Here is a 21,705-nt window from a genome sequence, read left to right as displayed (position 1 = left end):
TAATGATGATTATATGATAAGATTGATTAACTCCTCACTTTTAATGTTTTTTCTTGATATGCCTCTAAGGAACGTCAATATTTAGACTTGCCTTATCTTCGTTGGCTTCTTTATTACTAACCTTAGGAAACGTAAATCATAAAAAACGATTTCTATTATCGAGATCAAGTAAATAAACCGATAAAAGATTATTCTAACTTAATCAGTTTGAATTTTGGGAATGTAACTGATTTAAAATGTTAAAAAAACTTCATAGTTTATAGAAATAGTTTTTGGGAATCTAGCTTAATTTAGATTATTAAAAAACTTACTTACAGTGGATACTGTTTTTCAATCAAAATTGAAATTTTAACTCAGTAATATATATATATATATATATATATATATATGTATATATATATTTATATATTTATATATTTATATATTTATATATATATATATAGAGAGAGAGAGAGAGACCAAAAATAGTTATATTACTGCACCTAAATTTTGTTAATTCGAATATCAATGATTCTAGATCCAATAAATGAAAAACAAGCAAGACAGAAGACATCGCTCTATTGTTATGTATGTCCCTAAAATGTAGCATTGCCAAAAGTGGATAATAAGAACACTTGATAGCTTCTAAATATTGCAACAGACAGGAATGAATTTGTCAAAATTGTGTGGATAAGACATAAATATAGAAAAGCCTATTTACTATATTTTACAAGCTAAATTAATCAGAACCGTATCCTTATAACCAAACAGATGATTTCATAACAATTTTCCTAATATTCTCTCTCTAAACAAAAAAGAGTTATGTGATCAGTTAAAAATAATTAATTGAAGAAAAGGGTGTTTCACTATTAGATCATAGATCATAAGAAACAAAGAAAAGAATACAATAGAGGAAACACTCTGATTCATCATGAATACGTTGCAAAGATCATCATTTTCATTTAGAAGACAAGGATCTTCTGGTCGAATATGGCAAGATCAAATGCAATGCATGGAACCAAAAGCCTCGGTGAAGAGCAACAACAAGGAAGAAAATGTGTCACAAATGGAAGAAAACAAAATGGCTAGAGGGTTACATGGTAATGAAGTTACCCCACATTCATCTTCATCATTTAAAGAAAATAAGGTACATAGAAGTTTTTTCTCCTCAATTTTTGGGCGATGTATGAGTTCTCCAGCTAATCGCGATTGATCAGATTTGTTTCCTACAACAATTTAATTTAAGGTCTTTTTTTTTTTGTCACACTTTAATCAGTCTTTCATGTTATGCAAATATGTCTTCAGTTTCCTGTTTTAATAAACATTTTTGCCTTTGTTCTCAGTACAATCAATGTTCTTATGTTTTAGCTAGATTCATCACGAACAAATTTTCAATAATAACTAAGAAAATAAGCAAAAATGGGAAAACTGCAAATATTTAACCCTTTGGAAAAATTCAATCATCAATGCACGAAAGAATAACGAATATGCTGCCATCTTATGGAATAAAGGATAAATACTATTTAATTTTTTTTTTTCGTTTAACAAATAAAAAAATTAATACAAAAAACTTTAAAGGGAGGATATAGTGTTCCATTTCAATAACACTTATATAGGACTTACCTACCTATACCTTATCTAAGCGATAACAGGCCACTTGCCTCCGTTAGTGTATAAGAGGATACTTTTCTAAAGAATGATTATTTTATCATCATAATTTATATAATTAACAACATTTAAAGAAATATACATTAGATAAATAACATGAGACAAAAAAATGTTTATTAGTATTAATCACCATAAAGTAGGAATAATGACAAAGTAAAAACAAAATGGAGTGGGAATAGCAAAAATAAATAAGTAAATGCAAGAGAATAAATAAAATCTAAAAGAAATAATTGTTCATGACTTGTATATGAATAACGTAAAAAATTATTTATCATTTTTGTTTTCAAGTGAAGACCAACGTTGAGGTAGATTCAGCGCAATGATGGCCAAGTAGCCATCAACTCACCAAATTGGGATACACAAGTTGGGCCTTTTAAAAGAATAGATTGAGAAAGCCAATTCACCCAAATTTTCTTTTCTTATGAAGGGTTGGTGAATCATTCTACCTAAATAATACAACAAACATAAATTAAATAAAAAAATAGAAATTAAATAAAAAAAAAAGGTGAAAGATGAGAGAGGCAAAATTGTGAATGTGAATAAAGATTGAACAATAATGAGACTTGATTATTAGAATTAGGGGAAAAAAAGAAATTTGTTTATTCCTTCCTTGTCACGATTTGTAGGTTATGTTAGTTGATTAATTTGAATAATATAAACTAATTAGCAAAAATGATGAGTTTTGAACAGGTTCATCTACATGGTCAAACCTGTTTTACCAATACTAGGTCATAAAAGTTCAAGGGTCTCACAAGATAGAAAAGAAGGGAAAGCGAAAAAGCTAAAATATATCATATTAATTTAATTACACTTAATTTTCATTCCAACTGAACATTTGAGAGAGACACTTCCTACTAGATTTAAGCTTTTTCTAAATTGAAAGTGTGTGTTCCACATCTGTTCAAATTATTCAATGATTGTGGTTATTGCATGCAATTATATAATTTTGATTTACATTTCGATTTTCAAAGGAAATTCAATGCAAATATTAATTATTCATTTTATCTTTGCTTATTTTTACCTTCAAAATAATTAAACCTTTCTTGTAATGGTCCCTTTGTATTGTTGAATTCATTTATAGTTAAATTACTCTAAGGATCCCTAAATTTTTTTAAAAAAATTAAATAAGTCTACTTTTAAAATGTGTGATAAGTCTCTAAAATTTTAAAGCATGTCCTTTGTCTTATTCTTATTAGGATTCTATTAAGTTTAAGGATCTAATTTTTAATTTTTTTAAATAAGATTTCTGAATTCATTTATAGTTAAATTACTCTATAGATCCCTAAATTATTTTAAAAAAAATTAAAGAAGTCTTTTTACTTTAAAAATGTGTGATTAGTCTCTAAATTTTTAAAGCATGTCCCTGTAGTCATTCTTGTCAGCATTCTATTAAATTCAAGGATCTAATTATAATTTTTTAAACAGTTTAGAACCTAAATTATTAGTTTAGTTATTCAATAAATTTTGAAACTAATTAAAGATTAGTACTTGAATCTTTACAATTAACTGAACCCTAATAGAAATATCCAAAAAGTTAATTGAAAATAATAAAATTCAATGATTTACTTGCAAACCTTTTAAAATATAAAATCTTATTTAAAATTTCTCAAAGTGCTCACTGACCTACAAAATAATTGAACCATCATTTATTGACCTTTGGCATCTTGTTGTTTGATTACAAGAGATTCGAATCCGACATTTCACTCACATAATTTGTGAAGTTTACAAATAGACATGCACATATTAGTTAGGTATTAAAATCTACTTCCTTGACAAACCTATGCTTTCATGAGAAATATTTTTCTCACTGTTAAATAGTTAATACTGTGGATATTATTCATGTAGTCTAGCAACTTTGTAAAAGATGTGCAGTGACCTGAATACATAAAATGGGAAGTCATAACCATGGTTCAGGGACTGTTTGTATCTATGAAAAAGATAAATTACTCATTGGTAATTTCCAATTTGATTATTCTCATCACTGTACATTCTACAACTTTTTTATACCAATGAATCAAGAAATTCAAAGATACATAGCGGTTAGCTACATAATCTCATTCAAAAACAGCCTATGAGTAACACACTTGGAATAATAATGAAATATATTGATATTGAGGCTAAAACTCTTTTATGTTGACTTAAAAGCCAATTTGGTTGAAGTTGCTGTAGTCAATTTTATTCAACCGTATTGCGCATAATAAATGTTCTGGCAAGTCTTCTGCCTTGTTTCCCTATATCAAGAAGGCAATTGAAAATATATCATAAATCAGGACTTGAATCTTCCAATAGTAAAACTAAATGGTAAGAGAACATAGTGAATATAAGCTTAACACTTGGTTATTATAGAATAAAATATAAGTAATGTTTGGCTTCAGAAAAAGTTTTTTGTTTTTATTTTCTATTTTCACTTTTAATTACAAAACTGTTGCATTGTTTTTATTTTGTATCCTGTTTTCAAAGATTTATACAGAAAACATTGAAAACATTTCTTTTTTCGGTTTTCACTTTTTCATGTACAAATCTTAGAAAACAGGAAACTAAATGAAAATAAGGTGTCAATTTTTTAATTAAAAGCGAAAACAGAAAATAAAAACAGAGAATGTTTAAAAATACCAAACAAGCTATGTTGCCAATAAAATTATAAGAAAACTACCTGAATTGTCAGGCCAAAATCCAAGTTACAATGCTTCAGTCTTTCGATGAAGCCTTCAAATCCTTTTCTTGCAATATAGCTAAATCTGTGTACATCCAAATCTATCTCAAGATAGTTTTCTCCCTGTGAAAGAAATAGCATCAGAATAGGAATATGTTGAATGCTAAAATATTTTTCTATATAACTCAAGCTCCCTAGAGATGGAGAAATATATGTTCATTACTATGTTAACAATTTTCAAAGTGAAAATGAAGATGAAAGAGACAGATCAAAATAATGAAAATAAAATCAAAATCTAAATGAGCTTCTAAAAGTGCTACAGCAGGATAAATAAAAAGAGAAATAAAAATTTTCAATATGATTTTCCCAATAATTATTTAATGAAGCAGAAGCTTAAGGGATGATTGCTTCAATGCAAGATTAAATGGCCCATGGAGAATCTATTGAAACATCAGATCTGTAACTAGAATATGCATGTGTATTTACCAAGAAAAACTCGTGTTGAGGGCGTGAGAGAACAGGTTTTTCATTGTAAGCATTCAAGAGCTTCTTTTCAGTTGTGCTTAAGGAAAGATTCTCCACATTCGCCACTCTACCCAAAATTTTCAATCTCTCCCTAAAGGGTGCAATTGTATCTAGAGGGAAGCCTTTAACTCTCTCCACTTCGTCGTTGATCAATTTCTGCCAAGGAACAAAAGACCAGCCACAATATTAATGAGTGTCCAAAAACTACATGCATATCATTGCAGAGGCAACGTTTTATGTAACATGGGGCACACTAATAAGGAAAAAGGATAAAAGATCATATCCCCTTACACTGATATTTTCCCGAAATTGCTCTGAAAGGTCTTTAGAGTATTTTTCAGATAATTTAAAGTACAAAACCACATTCATTCCTTCACCATCATTTTCGCTTTGGAAGATTGTGACAGGATACAATGGTATCTGCATTTCAAACAGCATAAATACGTCACAATCTTCTTAGAAGAAAGTCCACATTGGGATGAATGTGTATTTCAGTGCATGATACAGAATTATCAAGAAAACTGACACCCATATATACAGAATGGGAAGAAAACCCATACATTGGGTGCCTGACATAAATTGCATATCTCAATAATAAGGATGAGATATTCTCAGTTTGAGTTCAATACCTGAATATTTACAATAAGAATAGAAGGGACATCTCCAGGTATGTTTATTGCAGGAATTTGTACAAAACGCGCAATATGATCAATTTTTCGCGAAGACAAAAAGAGGTCAGCGCCAAGAGGATAGAAAGCAGCACTGCTTGGAGCAAAATCTTTCTTCTTATCCCTGCCAACCATGTAAAAATGAATTATAGAACAATTCAAGAATGGAACAGTGCTTTACTGTTAACATACTGAATGGGCCCTATTTGAGGGTCATCCCTAACAACAGGTTCAATCACCAAAAGAATGTCTTAGTCCAAAATATGAATTTGGTGCCTACCTAAAGTAATTTTTGCCTCTGACTCTAAAGGAGCTTGACTCGACTGGTGACCAAGAACCAGGAGTTTGCTTCTCTATTGGACAAAATGGAATCAAGGAACCTCCCAACGGTTTTTGTTTAAACGCCTTAGGGGAAACTGAAATAAAAGAAAGGCCATGAATTAGTAACAAGAAAAGCCATAAAAAGAACTTGCAGAAAACATTAAAAAACTGGAAAGTGCATGATATAGCCAGCTCAAAAGGAAGAGCAAATAAAAGAAATAGCTAATGCCTTTCATGTGTTCCGACATTTTCATTTCATTGTAAGCATGGCCGGAGAAATAAAAGAAGCTCAATCTTACAAACAAACACAGTATCAGCACTTTCACAGCCACTCTAAGAGTCTGTTTGGTTTGGGAAAACATTCTCTGTTTCCATTTCCTGTTTTAATAAATAATTACAAAAATGTCACATTATTTTAACTTTGTTTCCTCTTTTTAAAGATTGTCACATGAAACAAAGTGAAAACAAGGTGACATTTTCATAATTATTTATCACAATAGGAAACGAAGACAGCAAACATTTTCTCAAACGAAACAAACCCTAATTATTCCAATCACATAAAACTGAAAAACACTAAAGAACAGAAACAGAAAACCATTCTTAGCGAAAAAGTCAAGAACACTCACGTAATGTCATATCCGAAGGTCCTTCCCTCCATTTAAAGGAGAGTTTAGAAACTGACTTTCTTCGTGAACTTGGTGTATCAGGACTCATAGGCCTCCGTTTCTCAATAGCAAGGGCATTGGAAGAAAGGCAAGGCAAACAGGTGTTCGGCAAAATCCCGCAATGATCAAGGCTTAGCTTCCTGTCTTCTCCAATCTCATCTGCATGACCAGTGGACACTTCCCCTGTTGAAACAGAGTTTAACTCAGCTTGAGGTCCATCTGATTTCAATGTAGAATCTTTTGGTTTGGCTTGATTCTTAGCAATCTTCAAAGAAGAATTGCTACGACAATAATTGTAAGGGTGCACTCTCAGTTTCTGTTGTTGGTGATCACCAAACACAGAATCAACAACTCCTTTAGGAGATGAATCGTTTGGTCTTGACCCAATTTCACACTCATTCAAAGACACCCCATCTATCAAACATTAATGTAAAACAACATATAACCATGCAGCGAACAAAAATAAATAAATTGATACTCTGATACTCAAAATTATTAAAAAAAAAATACCACATACCATCATAGACGCTGTAAAATTCATCATCACATTCAGAATCCAACGCAGAAGTAGAATCAAACCAAGCAGCATCTAAAAATAGAAAACAAAAATGTCAATCAAATTACATTTAATTAAAAAGATTAATAAATTTCAACTCTTTCAGCACAAGCCAAAAAAAAAAAAAAAAAAAAACAGCATTCATTTAACTGCGGTATTTTTTTTTTTCAAGTTACAACAATTAATTTGAACAAAAACTGAACAAACAAAATAAAGGGGTATCATTGATTAACGATTTACAAAAGAAAAAAAAAACCACAAGTGAAAGCAAACACCTGAAGCACGATTAGATGCTTGCAAAGCGGAACCAGAGTGAGTAACATTGGCTTCGATCTTTCGAGAAGACACGCGTCTTCGTAAGATTCTTCTTCTTCTTCTGTTGCTTCGATGATGATTTTTCTTCGTTGCAAGGTCCTCAGAGACTTTGGGCCTTGACCCACAAGCACCCATTATTTTCTCTCTCTTTCTCTGCGACCCTCTTCGTGATTCTCGTTCCCCTGCGCAAAAATCGGTGCTTTTTTGAAGTGGGTGTTCGGAGAATCAATGGGGATAGCTTACCAGCTTCGTCGTTGAGCTGGTGAAGGGTCATTCATGATGACGGATGCAAACGCTTAAGACTGTGGGGTCCTTTCAGGATTCCATCCAACGGTCCACAAAATGACACGTGGAGGCGCGTGGATTAAGCGAAGATGAAAGAGGATTAATAATGATAGCAGAGAAAAATAACACTACCTTTTCCACTACCTTTTCCTTCAGCACGAGGCTAAATATATAAAGTAAAATTTTGAAGAGTTTTTTGTTGTTTAGTATCATTTAACATGTTAAATTTTAAAATAAGATCTTGTTCATATAATATATTTTCTTTTTCTTTTTAATCCCGTATCTTATCTCATATTTTTTTATTTATTTTTATTACATAAAATTTTGTTATAAAAATAGTATTATATTTACTTTTAAATTATAAATACATTTTTTTAGACTTTTTATGAGTACCGTGAGCAGTAAGATACATTTTTACTTTCAAACAAATCTCGTTACGTTATTTTTTGTCAATTAGAAATTGTCCTAAAACAATTTTTTTAAAATATATTAAAATTTAAAAGTAAACAAACTTATTTATATTTTCACTATTTTAAAATTTTCTTGTTAAATTTGATTCCTCTTTAAGAAGAAACGTGTATAAAAAAATAATATTTATTATTGATTTGAATTTAAATATTTATTGTATATGATTAAATTTTAAATCAAAATAAATAAAAATTTATTTTTAATTAGCTTAGAAGAGTCGAATCTTCTTTTGATTATATCATAAATCTTATCATTTTTTTTTTCTCTTTTCTTATCTTTTTCCGATATTAATTTTTTTTTCCAAAAATCCAAAATATACTCTTTGAAAATATCTTCATAAGTTATTGTATAATTTAAAAACTTGATAATAAAGATACACACAAGAGAATCTAAACTTCATCTTTTCATGTAACAAATTGTTTAGCATTGAGATTAAGTTTCATAATTGTCTTTAAATTCTGTAATCATCAAGCAAGAACAAGCTTTGGTTCAATATTGGATATGAAGAAAGGAATAGTGGTCAAAGTGTTTGAGAAAAGAGTACTGTGAAAAGAAGAATTCTCACACATTATTTTTAACATATTTTTAATTATTAAAAATTATAAAATATAAAAATAAGTATTAAATTAAAATTAAAATATGAAATAATAGAAACGAAAGCGTGTGCAATGGAAAGGGTAGTGTCGTGCAGACAGTTATGTCTGAGTTTCCGACACGATGTACTGTGGGAGCACGTGTTCTTCTTCGTAAACGTTACAAGCACTTCCACTGGGACCAGCTCACTATTTTTTCTATTTTACTATTTCAATCATTAAATTCAAGAGAATCTTATTAATTAGTCACGGAGTATTAATTAAATAATTAACAAATAATGAAAATTTATAAAAATAAAGTATATTTAACATTTTTTATAAATTTTATCTTTTTTATAAAAATAAAAGATTAAATCTCTAAAAAGTAAAGAAAGCAATTAAGTCATTTATATTTTTTATAAATATAAATTTTATTCTAAAAATATCTATAATATTAAATATTATAGATAATAATTTGTATAATGAGTATAAAAAAAGTTAATAATTAATATTTTTAAATTTATTTTAAAGAACCGATTATTCTAAATTATGATATATTTTCATTTAAATTATTTATTTTTCTGTGAGTTTGAAGATAAAACTTAGACATGGAACAAGAAAGGAATAGATAGTTGTGGTTCTTGTGAATGAATTGGTTGGGTCCTTGAGCATGGGAACATGATAAGCATCAATCATATATTTAGATATGTAAATAAATGGTTCAATCTGTTTAGTTTGGTCTTCAAATGCTTCAACAATGTCCCTCTTCTGTCGGATATTCCTTTGCTATTTCTTTTTCTTCTGCCATGGTGCCACTTTCTATCTGTGCTATTACTGTATACTATTTGGCACATTTTTTATTAATAAATTATTATGAATACTATTTCATTTATTTGTTAAAATTATAATTATTATTTGAAATAAAACTTTTACTGCTAAAGAATTAACTATTTTAACTCTTGAAATTACATCAACTTGTCCATTTTATTCTTTAAATTATGATAAAGTTTCTTTTTAAAAAAAAGCCCTGGTCCTTTGACTAATTTTTATCAATTTTATTTAACATGTTAAATGTGATAAATTGAATGTTATCATAATACTTATATAACTATCTGTATGATTAGATAATATAATTTTTATTTTATGATTTTAATAGCTAAATTAAATAATGTTTATAAATTTTTGAACTAAATTAATAAATATCAGTAACTTTAAGTATTAATTTTATAATTTAAATAATAAAAATATTTTATATTTTTTTAAAAATTTACAGTTATAACTTTTTTAATATTTTAAAATTTAAAAATATTTATATTTTTTAAATAAATTATTAATATTTATTATATATTTGATATACAATTTTCATTATTTATTATATATATTTAAAATAAAATTATGAATAATTAATATTATTATTTCAGCCTACTCATTTCAAGAATTAACAAATTTATTTTAAATTTTAAAGCCTAGTTTAATTAATGGATTTTAGTTTATCATCTATCTGAGACAGTTTATCTCTCCACCTTTGCTTCAATTCATCATCCTCTAACAATGGCGATTTTGTCTCCAACACTGTCCTCACTCCTTCTAAACACCAACACAAATTTTGGGTCACAACCATCTCCTCTTCTAACATTCTCTTTCACACCGACCAACCGTTCCTCCTCTCTCCTCATCTTCTCTTACACTAGTAAGTTCATTGTTGCTCAAAAGTTTAAAATATAAATCATTTTTAATGTTCCAATATGGTTGGAACCTTGTGTGTCTTCAATGCTTTGCAGAATCTGAAAATGGGTTGGCGAGTGAAGAGAAAAAAATCTTGCTTGAACGGTATGGCTACGATGTTGATGCTGATGAGTACTTTTCTCAGCCATCTCCTAAGGTTCCTTCTTTTTTCTATGTTTTGAAAATTTGTGTGAATTGTGTTTTTGTGAATTTAACTGTTTTTCCTTCTTCTTTTAATTTATATTCTGAATGGAAACTGTTTAGTCAAAGCGGAAAAAAGAGCATCTAAAGACAAGAGGAGGGAAGAAAGTGCAGGACCCAATAGAGGACCCTAAGCCTCCTCGTACTACCCATAAATTGCTTCAGGTATTATCATTTTAGGACTCTAACGTGCTAATTTATGAGGAAAATAAAGAGTGCTTATTTTTTTATATGTTCATTGATATATTACTAGTGTGATGTTGCTCTTTTTTGTACTTTGTAAACCAAATTGTGAAAGTGATCATTCCAAGTGAAGTGTATCCTACACTTTAGAGGAGTATAATCCCCATTTTCCTGCTGTCTTTGTCTTCCTATGTAATTCTAGATGGCTGCATTCTATGTGTATGATGAATTGCCACTATTCCTAAAGGTTTTATTATGATAGAGATATTTGGAATTTTATATTTTTTTATTTTGTCAAACTCCCTTATTTGTGGGCTTCATATTTTCCTTGATCAATGAATGAAAATGTTTGGTCATAAATTAGATGGAGATGAAAGTGATGATGGGCGGTACTGAATCTGATGATGATTTCATCGATGCACTCTCAGACTATTTTCCATTATAATTTTGAATGTAGGTCCGATCCAAGAGTGAGGGAGAGTGATTGGACTTAGGCTTGAGTGACCTATCTGTCTAAGCAATTTAGACTTGAGGCCCTTTTAGTTATATACCCTTTGATGTATTGTTAACTTACCATTTTCCATTTGATGAACTTAGGATAATACATCTGTTTTTCTCTCCCTGTGCCAACCCAATCAATTTGTGTTTGCAAACAACAGCATAGAAACTTAACTCTGTTCCATCATAAAATATCTTTAAAATGGTATGGTAATTTTATTTCATTTCATTTAGGTTGTACACTAATCTCTGGAGGTGGTTATCAACTTATCAAGCTTCATTACTTGAACATCTTTCTGTAGTATTTTACTCTGAATGTTCTGCTTTAATAGTTAATTACTTAATTTATATGGTAAATTAATGCAATATGTTCATTTATTTAACTGATGTCTTCTTTTTTATGACAATGCCTTTCTTTAAGTCATGTGCTTTTTAGCACCTCTTTCTCCAAGAGCTTAAAAGTTAAAACCTTTTAGGGTTGGCTACCTTGATTCACTGATTTTAAATATCGTAGAATTAGTTTTTAGAAATGATGAAAGTAACCTTGACTTTTATTTCCAATGATTATGAGTTTGATTGGAAGACTGTAAAACCAAGGTGAAGGTGAGAATGTTTTAAATAAATTTTTTTTTTTTGTTATTAATCTACCATTTTATATCTTTTATCCTGAAAAATTATCAAATTAAAATATATTTATTTAAAATGGAACACTTGCCCTCTCCTCCCTTTCACTCCAAAATCTCCACTTGCAAACAATCCCTAGTAACCATGGTTGTTTGGCTAACTTTTTAGTTTTTCAAAATCAATTTTGGGGTGGGTAGAATAGACTTGATTCTGGGAGATGTGAATTTTTATTTTAACTTTTCTGTTGGTAGAATTGATTTTAGGTTTGAAATGAATCCTGCATAGGTTCTTGGAGGAACAGCTCGAAGAACAAAGCTACTCTCACCAAAGGGCATGGATGTACGCCCCATGATGGAAGTGGTGAAAGGTGCAGCCTTCGATATATTACAGGTACCATTTTCATGTTTTATCATCTCCTATGTAGCACACTTGTTTGCTAATTAATTGTTGATGTTGTGTTTCATCTGGTCTTTATAATTTCCTAGCTGCAACTCTCTTGTTGATACTAAATTTTTTTATTTTGAAATACCAAGGCGGCTGGTGGCTGTCCTGCATCCTTGAGACCTGGTCGCTGGTTAGACTTGTATAGCGGTACAGGTTCTGTGGGAATTGAAGCACTTAGCCGAGGATGTTCCGAGGTATTAATATTTTCAATGAGCAGTTTGCAATCTCTATATCCTATGGATTGTGAGTTTTGCGGCATAAAATTGTGATCACTTGGCAGATTTTCTGAGTTATCTCTGAAAGTGATAGAATCAGCCTTTTGTTAAGAAATTGAATTAACAGATTTTCATCTATTTCAAGGAGATGCACAAAAGAATTTTCAGCAATTTGTTTTTTAAGTTTACAGTGTGTAATACATTTTTTTGCCTGATTTTTCTTGTTTATATGATTATAAAAAAAAACATTTCAGGTGCATTTTGTTGAGATGGATCCTTGGGTTGTATCCGATGTTTTACGTCCAAACTTGGAGGAAACTGGATTCCTTGATGTTTCAGTCATACATACTGTCCGTGTGGAAAAATTCTTTGAACGTGCGGAGCAATTTGTAGGCATGTATATCTTTTCTCTTTTAATTCCATTTTTTGCATATCTAGTTCTAGTATCTACTAGCTTCTTAGTCAACTGGGATTAGGGTTATGCAAAATTATAAGGTTACAAAATGATATATGAATTATAACACACACAGATCCTCGTGTGCAAAAATACTTATATGGCTTGAAATATGAAATGTCTGACACAAAAAGTATTGCTGGGATAAGAATTACCAGTAACTGCTGTAGAGATTTTTATTTAAGGGAATGCAATAAATATTTCCAGCATTATCTCCACCACAGACAACTCCCAAAGTGAAATTAGCATGAAAATTTCTGCTGTTGTGAGTTGAATTGTTTAAATGCAGGAAACAGTGGTCCATTTGATTACATTAGTGTCACCCCTCCATATACACAAGTTAACTATGAGGTGCTGATGAGGCAAATATCGGAATCATCATTGGTTGGAAAGGACACTTTCATTGTATGTACTAGTTTCCTACTTTCTCATTATTCTTGGTCCAAATGGTCTTACTAATTTTGTATTGAATTGTCATTTTCTGATCTAGGTAGTTGAGTATCCTTTAAAAACCGATATGCTGGATTCTTGTGGAAGCCTTGTGAAGGTAATTAATTCAAGTAACCAATTGTACTGTCTTGGTAACATATGATATGTTGCTCCTCCACTCATGGGCTCATGGGGGGTGCAGGACCTCCATTTATGACTTTGTATTATACATGTGGATTTTGATGATATGCCTACAAATTGAAATGTTAAAGTGGTTGTGTGGAATTACAGATAACTGATAGGCGGTTCGGCCGGACGCTCCTGGCCATTTATGGACCAACATGGGCCCAAAAGAAGAGAAGATCACACATTCCAATACCACAGTTGCAGTAAAAGGCTGAAAAACATGCTGGTGCAATGTTTAATCTGTTAAAGGGTCCTCAACATGATTTAGTTTTTGGCACCTATCTCACTTCTTCTAAAGCTGTTAGGCACAGTCTAATGTTGGTCCCTGCAACAGGTCATGTGTGGTGTATTATAAAATCTTGAATTCTTCTCATGATGTGGGATCCCCTCAGCTGAAAATTGATACATTCATTGTTGACAGGGATGGACCTACTCATATGCTTTTTGCCCCACAAAAGATTTTATTTTTTTATATTATATTTAGTATGTGTATATATATATATGTATTTGTATTGCCCTCACAGATTTATATATACGTGTTCCCCTCGGAATTTAAAATTTCTTGGTCCACAACTGATTGTAGATTATGGTCTCATTGCCTACTTTAGGACACTAAACATTCAATTTGGAAGATTAGTATGTAAGGCCCGTTTTGGCAGAGTGATGAAACAAAGTCTATAAACTAAATTGACATTGCATTAGTTTACACAAGACTCAACAGGAGTGAGTCCACTGAATGAATGTTACATCAACATTATATGTGGATGAAATGGAAAATGAGTGGAAAGAAAATATAAAGAAAAGAATGTAGTAAGAGAAATATATAAGGAATAAGATGGAAAAACTTGTTATTTAGATGGATAGAAATAAGAGAAAAAACAATAAGAAAATTTTACTTGTTTAGATAAATGGAAAAGAGGGTACCAAAGGTAATTTATATGAAAAAAAAAATATTTTCATATAACATAACAATTATTTTAACAAAAAATTTAAAATTTAATATAATATATTTTCTTAATTATGTATTTTTTTCATATTATTTTAATAAACTACAAACAAATAAAAAAATCACTACACGTTTTCACCCAAAATTTAACTATTATGTGTGCAAATTTGTTTTGTAGGCTCTACAGAAAATATTATTTTTCACTTTTATAAAACAAAACATTTAAACATATGGAAACTTTCTTATACTTTTTTATTCCTACATAATATTTTTCACCAAAACAATCAAAGTTAAACGCACAAATAGGTAAATGATATCACTAGCTGAATTTACCACAATTTTTATTTATTGATAATATACTCACATCTTTTTCAAGCACACTTTATTATTTGTTGAAATTTATTAAAAATTATGAAATTACAAGTAAGATTCATTAAATTATGAGTAAAATTTATGTAATTTTATAATTTTAAATAAATTTTAGTCAATAATAAAGAATATATTAAAAAAAAGCAAGTCAAATAGTACATTAGACTTAATATTCATGACTGGTTTACTTACTCTTAAAAGTTTAATTGAAGTGTTGCATGGCGTGTTATACTCATGTTGACAGTGCATGCCTTCGTCACTGAGATAACATGAGCTTTTCTGCTTGCAATTTTTTTTTGGAGCATTTTTCATTCAAGGAATAGAAAAGATGGACAATTCAGCCTATTTGTTTGAGAAATTAATTTGATGCAACCTTCCGTTTGGAAAGATAAATAAAAAAAAATTCTTACACTAGTGTAAATTTAAAAATTTTCATATCTGAGTCTTTCATTTAATTTATATTTAACTGTTAGTAAAATAATAAATTATAATTCGTTAAATATAAATTAAATAAAAGACTCATGTTAAGTATAAAAGTTTTTAAACTTACAATAATGTAAGAAAATCTTGTTTTAAAATAAATTATACTTTTTTTTTACTAACGCATAATAGAAAAATGTTATTGCTTTTTAAAATCAATTTTTCTTTTTTCTTTTTTTGTATTACTAGCTTATAAATCAAAATATTTCTTTAACTAAAGTGCAAGTAGTGAGTTAACTCATGTACATCTGAGTTATTCTCTCTTGAAACATTAGTCTTTTCTTTGTCATTATCCTTTATCTATTGACCTTTTCTTTTCTGAATTATTTTACTTTTATCTTTCTTTTTATTTGTTTGTATTTTGCATTCCGTAATTCTCTTGTTGTTTAACATCATTTACTTGTAATGTCATTGAAAATTTTTCTATCTATAAATCTCTAACAAAAAGTATCAATGATTTTTTCAATGTGCGTCCAAGAGTACGTGTTAAGAAATCAAGAATTAATAAGATTTTATTAAAAATTATAATATTTAATGTTGTTAATGTATCAAATTCTACACTATCTTGTTATTTTCAATAAAATTTTACTATATATATATATATACTAGTTCTTACTGTGTATTCTGAATCAGAAAAATAGTAATATAAATTGTAAGAGTATTTATCTAAATATACACAATCAATTATTTCGCCAAAAGAAAGAAGAATGAATTATATTTTTTACAACATCTTTTTATATATTTTTTCTTTTTTTCCATCACATCACTTAGTTTTTATTTTATTTTATTTAATCCTTATTTACTTTTCAGTTGTGAGAATAACTATGCAAAAATACTGTAGAAATATATAACACTTTTGTACTTAAATTATGTGATTATACTTCGAAAATCAAGAAGTGTATCTCTCTCATAAAAGCTTATGGTCTAAACAAGAGGCCAAAAGTGCTTCTCATCCGCTAGCAGTACCATTCATTGAATTTAGACTAGTTTGAGGTGCATTCATTTGTTCTATAGCCCATGCAACAACAAAATACAAACACCAGTACAATCAACGCTTACACCATGTTTCTATTTTTACTTCTATCAATAATTATAAAACGATTTTGCTAATGTATGCATGAGCACATATTAAAAGGTTTTAAAAAATTATTGAAAACGAGAGTATTCATTATTTTTAAAATAATAGAAAGCATTCAATGCATACTTTTTATGATAATTTAAAGTATTTAATATGGTATACTTAATGATTCATAACATGTAGTTGATTATAAATTTGTCATTTAATTTTTACTTTTTTATTTTTAAAATTTTATATACGGAATAATAAAAAATAGTGTTATTTTTTTTTTTATAAAATTTTCTGTACAAATTTTTTAAAAGAATAATAAATAAAAATAAAATAATACTTTTGTAGTGAGAGGTCATGATAAAAGAAATAGATGACATTTTCTAAAGTAAATTATGTTTTGAATATCTAGTTTCTTAATTTTGGATCCTTATTTTGCAGATATTCTCGAAGAGTTGCACAAATATATAAAAAGAAAAGAAGCCCTAATTTGATGTTGGATATCCAATGACAAAATCAACATTTAAAGACTGGTTTGATGTGTTCATATTTTAAGAATTGGATTAATGATTTGAAAGACTAACTGTGAATCATTTTGAAAAGAATTTCAGTTAACTTATACATTTAGAAAATTAAACAACACAATAAAGCACAAAGATTCAATTGTTTGAACTATACACAAATCACTTATTAAAAGAAGGGTAACTTATTTTTATCCTGGATCTCCAATTCTAAAAATAGTATGATGTGTTCATACTATTTTTAGAATTAAATCAATGTTTTGAAAATATTTTAAAGATTAGTTCGCGTGTTTTTTTTTTAAAATTTAAATCAACTTATATATTTTTTAAATATTAAACTAAACAATAAATAAATAAGTAAGATACACTGGTTTGAAATGGGCACCCTACACTTCATAATAATTAGATGCCACAAACTATAATAATATTAACTAGTGTATACTATATTAATTGTTGCTTTGAATTTTACTTTAACGAGATAATTATTTTTTTAGCAACTTGATCACTCAGAGTTAGATAAAGATTTTTTATTTATTATGATGTCTTTCAGAAAAATGGATCCTCGCTGTCTCTACTTTCAATATATTAAAACTTTCATTGAAATTTATTAAGGGCACTAGAATTAAATTTAGGCTGTTAATGTGATTTTTGTTCATGAGTTTTGAGTGAAACCAGTGGGGATATTGCATTACCTGAATCTCTGCTAAAGTTTCATTTCATAAGCACTTAACATAATTTGGCAAGGTTTTCAATTTCATTCCTATGAAGTACAAACCGAGTATGTGAGATCACAGTGAGATCCCCTTTCCTAGTTGCATGAAAATGCACAAACCAAGTAAAAGAGAGTTCAAGTGGACACTTTTTTTACACCTAAAGAGGCTCAAATAACTAACTTTTCTGATTCATTGGCCTTTTATGTTTGTCCATGCTCTCTTCACCCTTTTCTCCCTTTCCCTTTCCACTCTCTCTCTCTCTCTCCCCCCTTCCCCTCCCCCTATAACACACACACTTATCCATACACACTAATAATATTTGTTATACTCTTGCAGTATCTACTCTTTGGACAGTTGTTACTATTAATTTAACAATTTTTTTCATTATTAATGTATTTTCATTGTGATTTCTAATACATTCTTAGCATAATTTTTTATGAAAAAAAAAAATCTTAACCCGTGCTCTAACAATTTTTAGTCAACAGAATTCATAAATAAACAAATAATCATATATTTCAGGTATCATAATTTCATTAGAATGAGTGAATATATTGGAGGAGTACTAAAAACTTTTTTCCACACACACACTCCATAGAGAACAGTTTATGGTGTTTGCCTTTAAATAGAGCCAGTCATTCTAAAGCCCGCCAAGTTTCATTACTTTGTTCTTCCTTGTTCTCTCTTTCTTAATTTTCTTCACTCTCTTTCTCTCTGCTTCTGATACATTATCTTTGGTGTGATCAATGCCAAAATGTTGTTGAAACATTCTCATACTTTTGCCTTCAATTGCAAACAATTGCCACTTGGTGGAAAGTCATTCTCATAAGAGAGTTGAAGATATGGGTGTTAGTTGTAGAAGGTTAATTCTTGGAGTTTTGGTATCTTTGGGAGTTATTTGGTTTATGTTCCTTGCAATTTCAGTGAACCGTCAACACAAAAAGACAGTAGTAGTTCCAATAAATGTTATTTCCAAGCACTTGAAGTTGGTTAACATGCAGAAGCATGGCCTGCATTCAAATTCTGGACTCATCATTGTGAGCAAGAGAAGAGTGCCCAATGGACCTGATCCAATACACAACAGGTACACGTCTATTTAACACTATGGTATTTTTGTTCATATGATCTTCATGCACAAAATAAATAAGGGAATTAAGAGTTTTATAAAAGCTGCAAGATCATGTAGTTTTATTCATCTTTTTCATGAACATTAGAAAAAAACAAAATACAAATTCACCATGAGATGCCATAATTCTCAGTTTCATTTTAATTTTGGTTTAGTAATGTGCTAGCAATTTGGTTTTGACGTGTAGAAAAAAGGTTAAATCAAGATTAATAGACAATGTTGAAATCCATTTCATTGTATTCATTAGGCCTAGGCTTGTAGAAATTCTTATGCTACTTAGCTAAAGAGGAGCGGAAGCATAATGGACTCATATCATACATGATAAATTTTCACTCTTTATCAAAAGCTTCTTTAACTAACCATCTTTCTCTTATTTTCATGAGAAACCGAAAAAGACATTGGGTGAAGAACTGTACCACTTTAGTTATTGGGGAGAAAAAAGAATTCGGTGGCTCCTTTTCCTTTCTATGGAAAGCTTGATTAATTTATTGGAGGATCATGAACTACTTTTAGCCTCATTTGAAAATTTAACAACCCAATTCATGTCAGTTCAAAGTGGAATTTTGCTGCCTATTGATGTTAAGTACTCGATATTTGAGGACCCATTATGATGATTACCACTACTATTGCACATCTGGTCCTACCATGGAATTTCATGTCATTTAATTTCTATTCACTTAGTTTGGTTCACCTCTTTCTCTCTCTCATATTGTGAATCTTTGTGTTATGTGCATGAATGAATTCAGGAGAGCAGTGAAAACTAGACAGCCACCTACACAAGCCTGAGCATTGTAAAGTTCAACAACTAGTTTGAAGAAAATTCATAGAAGAAATCTTGAATTTTTGCTATTCTCTTGTGGAAGAATTCAGGGTGTGTTCTATAAGATAGTGCTATTACATAGTATTGCAAGTGTTTTGAAGGTTACAAGTGTGATCCTTAATGTTCTCTCTCTGGTTCTTTTTTGTTTTCCCTTTTTCTTTTATGAAATGTACCTTTGATGATGTTGTAAATCAAGGCCTTAGGAAATGAAGTAACCAAATTTTGGATGCAATTTATGTCCTCAAATTCTTGAAGTAAAAAACATTTCAATTTATGGCTTTAGGAATGCATGAATGAGTGAGATAATGGATGTTTTTATTATCATCCTTATCTTAAAAATTACACGTGAGAGAACCTTGAGAAAGGCTACACTTTTGAAGGCTACACAGTACACTATTTACTTTTTCCCTACTCAAATCTAATGAGAGGGAGAGATTTATGGATAGGGAATATATTATGGGGAAAAAAACAAGACAAACTATTCCAAATTGGATTATTTGGAGCGGCACACAAGATAAGAAAAAGGCCTAGTTTCCGTGCATCATATAATTAGGCTTTAATTTTTTAGTAATCTTCGGGAATTCCTTTTATGGTGGCACCCTCTTTTAAGTGCCTTGTGTTCAACAAAGCACTTTGCTTAATTTAAAGTCTAATACAATTAACAATTCTTTTTCCTTTCCATTTTGCCTTGATAACAGCATAAAAACAACATGGGCTCTCTTTGCCTTGCCATGTAGACCTATAGTTATCAGTTAAGAAGCCAAAATGAATGTATAAATTTAAAACACTATACAATCATCATAACTGCTTGCCCAATTATAGGCTTCAAATAGACTCTAGGAGTAGCCTCAAATGCAGGAAGGTTCCCACTTCCATATTTTTCTTGTGCCTTAATAAGCTTTTTTTGGTTCTTTTGCAACAAAGCATATTTATAAACACTCTAACACCATCATCATCTATTTAACACTTCTTTTTATTTTTTATTTGTGTCATGTCACATCTGTTTATTATTATTATTATCATCTAACTGTATATTGAAAAATATATTAAAAAAACCTGTAAATATAACTTTAAAGCATAAATTACAAATAGTATTAAAGTAAATATAAATTTGTATCCACTTAATGGTGATTCCCAAACATTTTTCTTTTTCAAATCCTAAGAAAATTGATTATAGATTGATCAAGGAGATGTTGCAAATTCAGGTATCCCACTAAAGCCAAATCAGCAAAGGAGCAATCCCTGGCTTCTGCTTTTTCTTTATCTTTGCTTTTTCTTTCTGGTCTGATTGCTATAGATTCGAGAAGGATGTGACTTGGTCCAAAGTAACTGAGATTCAAATTACGAATCTGTTTTCATATATATATTTTTATCCTCCACTGCATGGGAGACAGATTCTCACCCCTGGCAGTTTTTGTTTCTCTTTTTTGAATATATTGGCAGAACCAAAACCAGATCACTCTGCTCAATTGGATCACAAAGTGTCCTACATGTTCATGTTTACAATTATCAAAAGTAGATGCATCTACTTGAAGGTCCCACATCTTAAGGCTTGTCTACTTATATTTAGTGCAACATATTTCATGTTTACAAACGTTTAAATTTAGAAAAATAATCACTCTTTTTAAGTTTTATTTAGAAGATAAAAATAATTAAGCCCATTTTAGATGAACTTGTAGATAAGTTTTTAAGAAAAACAAAATAATATACAAATAAATGAAATTTCTCGGATGAATTAAAAATATTTTATCTTCTTAAGTTTTAGAAAAATTAAACGATAGACTTTGTTCTTCTAAAATAAGTTGAATAAATAGATAAATTGTGGGCTAAGCATGATTGCACTTAAATCATATAATATCTTAGATTAATACGCAACAACATCATAAGGTTCAAAGTCGTTGATTCATATCATCTTGATAGCAATGGTCCATATAAGTTGCCGTTTGCCTTTAATTTTCTAAGGTATGAACATTGACCGTTTAATGTTTCAATATTTTATAGGAGAATTTTAACAAAGGAAATTCCTTCCACAC

General features: G+C 29.5%; 2 protein-coding genes across 4 annotated transcripts; one reads left to right on the top strand and one right to left on the bottom strand.

Annotated features, from left to right (window-relative positions):
• Positions 1 to 3,270: 3,270 nt before the first annotated feature.
• LOC113867622 lies at positions 3,271 to 7,777 on the bottom strand. Of its 3 annotated transcripts, none has more exons than XM_027503022.1 (9): positions 7,311 to 7,777; positions 6,997 to 7,068; positions 6,441 to 6,893; positions 5,774 to 5,909; positions 5,455 to 5,617; positions 5,117 to 5,245; positions 4,787 to 4,981; positions 4,301 to 4,423; positions 3,271 to 3,878 (listed from the first exon to the last, which is right to left on the bottom strand). In XM_027503022.1, the coding sequence occupies exons 1-9, from the start codon at positions 7,483 to 7,485 to the stop codon at positions 3,786 to 3,788; spliced, it is 1,539 nt and encodes a 512-aa protein (XP_027358823.1). In that variant the 5' UTR covers positions 7,486 to 7,777; the 3' UTR covers positions 3,271 to 3,785. The 3 variants fall into 3 exon arrangements, with proteins under 3 accessions (XP_027358823.1, XP_027358825.1, XP_027358826.1); XM_027503025.1 differs by having other exon boundaries at positions 3,705 to 3,878; positions 6,441 to 6,662; positions 7,311 to 7,605; XM_027503024.1 differs by lacking the exon at positions 5,117 to 5,245 and having other exon boundaries at positions 3,577 to 3,878; positions 7,311 to 7,622.
• Positions 7,778 to 10,158: 2,381 nt separating this feature from the next.
• On the top strand, positions 10,159 to 14,187 carry LOC113867801 (putative rRNA methyltransferase YlbH). Its single transcript, XM_027503284.1, has 9 exons — positions 10,159 to 10,365; positions 10,457 to 10,557; positions 10,665 to 10,766; positions 12,192 to 12,296; positions 12,440 to 12,544; positions 12,820 to 12,958; positions 13,309 to 13,424; positions 13,510 to 13,566; positions 13,740 to 14,187. Exons 1-9 carry the CDS (start codon positions 10,227 to 10,229, stop codon positions 13,839 to 13,841), a joined length of 966 nt encoding a protein of 321 aa, XP_027359085.1. The 5' UTR covers positions 10,159 to 10,226; the 3' UTR covers positions 13,842 to 14,187.
• Positions 14,188 to 21,705: the final 7,518 nt, after the last annotated feature.

The sequence above is a fragment of the Abrus precatorius genome, unplaced genomic scaffold (genome assembly GCF_003935025.1).
Source record: "Abrus precatorius isolate BTA unplaced genomic scaffold, Abrus_2018 Scaffold5, whole genome shotgun sequence".
Classification (NCBI taxonomy): Eukaryota; Viridiplantae; Streptophyta; class Magnoliopsida; order Fabales; family Fabaceae; genus Abrus; species Abrus precatorius.
This window is presented reverse-complemented; position numbering and strand designations above follow the sequence as displayed.

Coding starts and splice junctions, on each gene's coding strand:
- LOC113867622 (XM_027503022.1), bottom strand. CDS start 7,485: ATGGGTGCTTGTGGGTCAAGGCCCAAAGTCTCTGAGGACCTTGCAACG. Junction 7,069..7,310: donor AGCATCTAATCGTGCTTCAG/GTGTTTGCTTTC, acceptor TTCTATTTTTAG/ATGCTGCTTGGTTTGATTCT. Junction 3,879..4,300: donor ATTTTGGCCTGACAATTCAG/GTAGTTTTCTTA, acceptor TTCTTGATATAG/GGAAACAAGGCAGAAGACTT.
- LOC113867801 (XM_027503284.1), top strand. CDS start 10,227: ATGGCGATTTTGTCTCCAACACTGTCCTCACTCCTTCTAAACACCAAC. Junction 12,297..12,439: donor CAGCCTTCGATATATTACAG/GTACCATTTTCA, acceptor TGAAATACCAAG/GCGGCTGGTGGCTGTCCTGC. Junction 13,425..13,509: donor TTGGAAAGGACACTTTCATT/GTATGTACTAGT, acceptor TTTCTGATCTAG/GTAGTTGAGTATCCTTTAAA.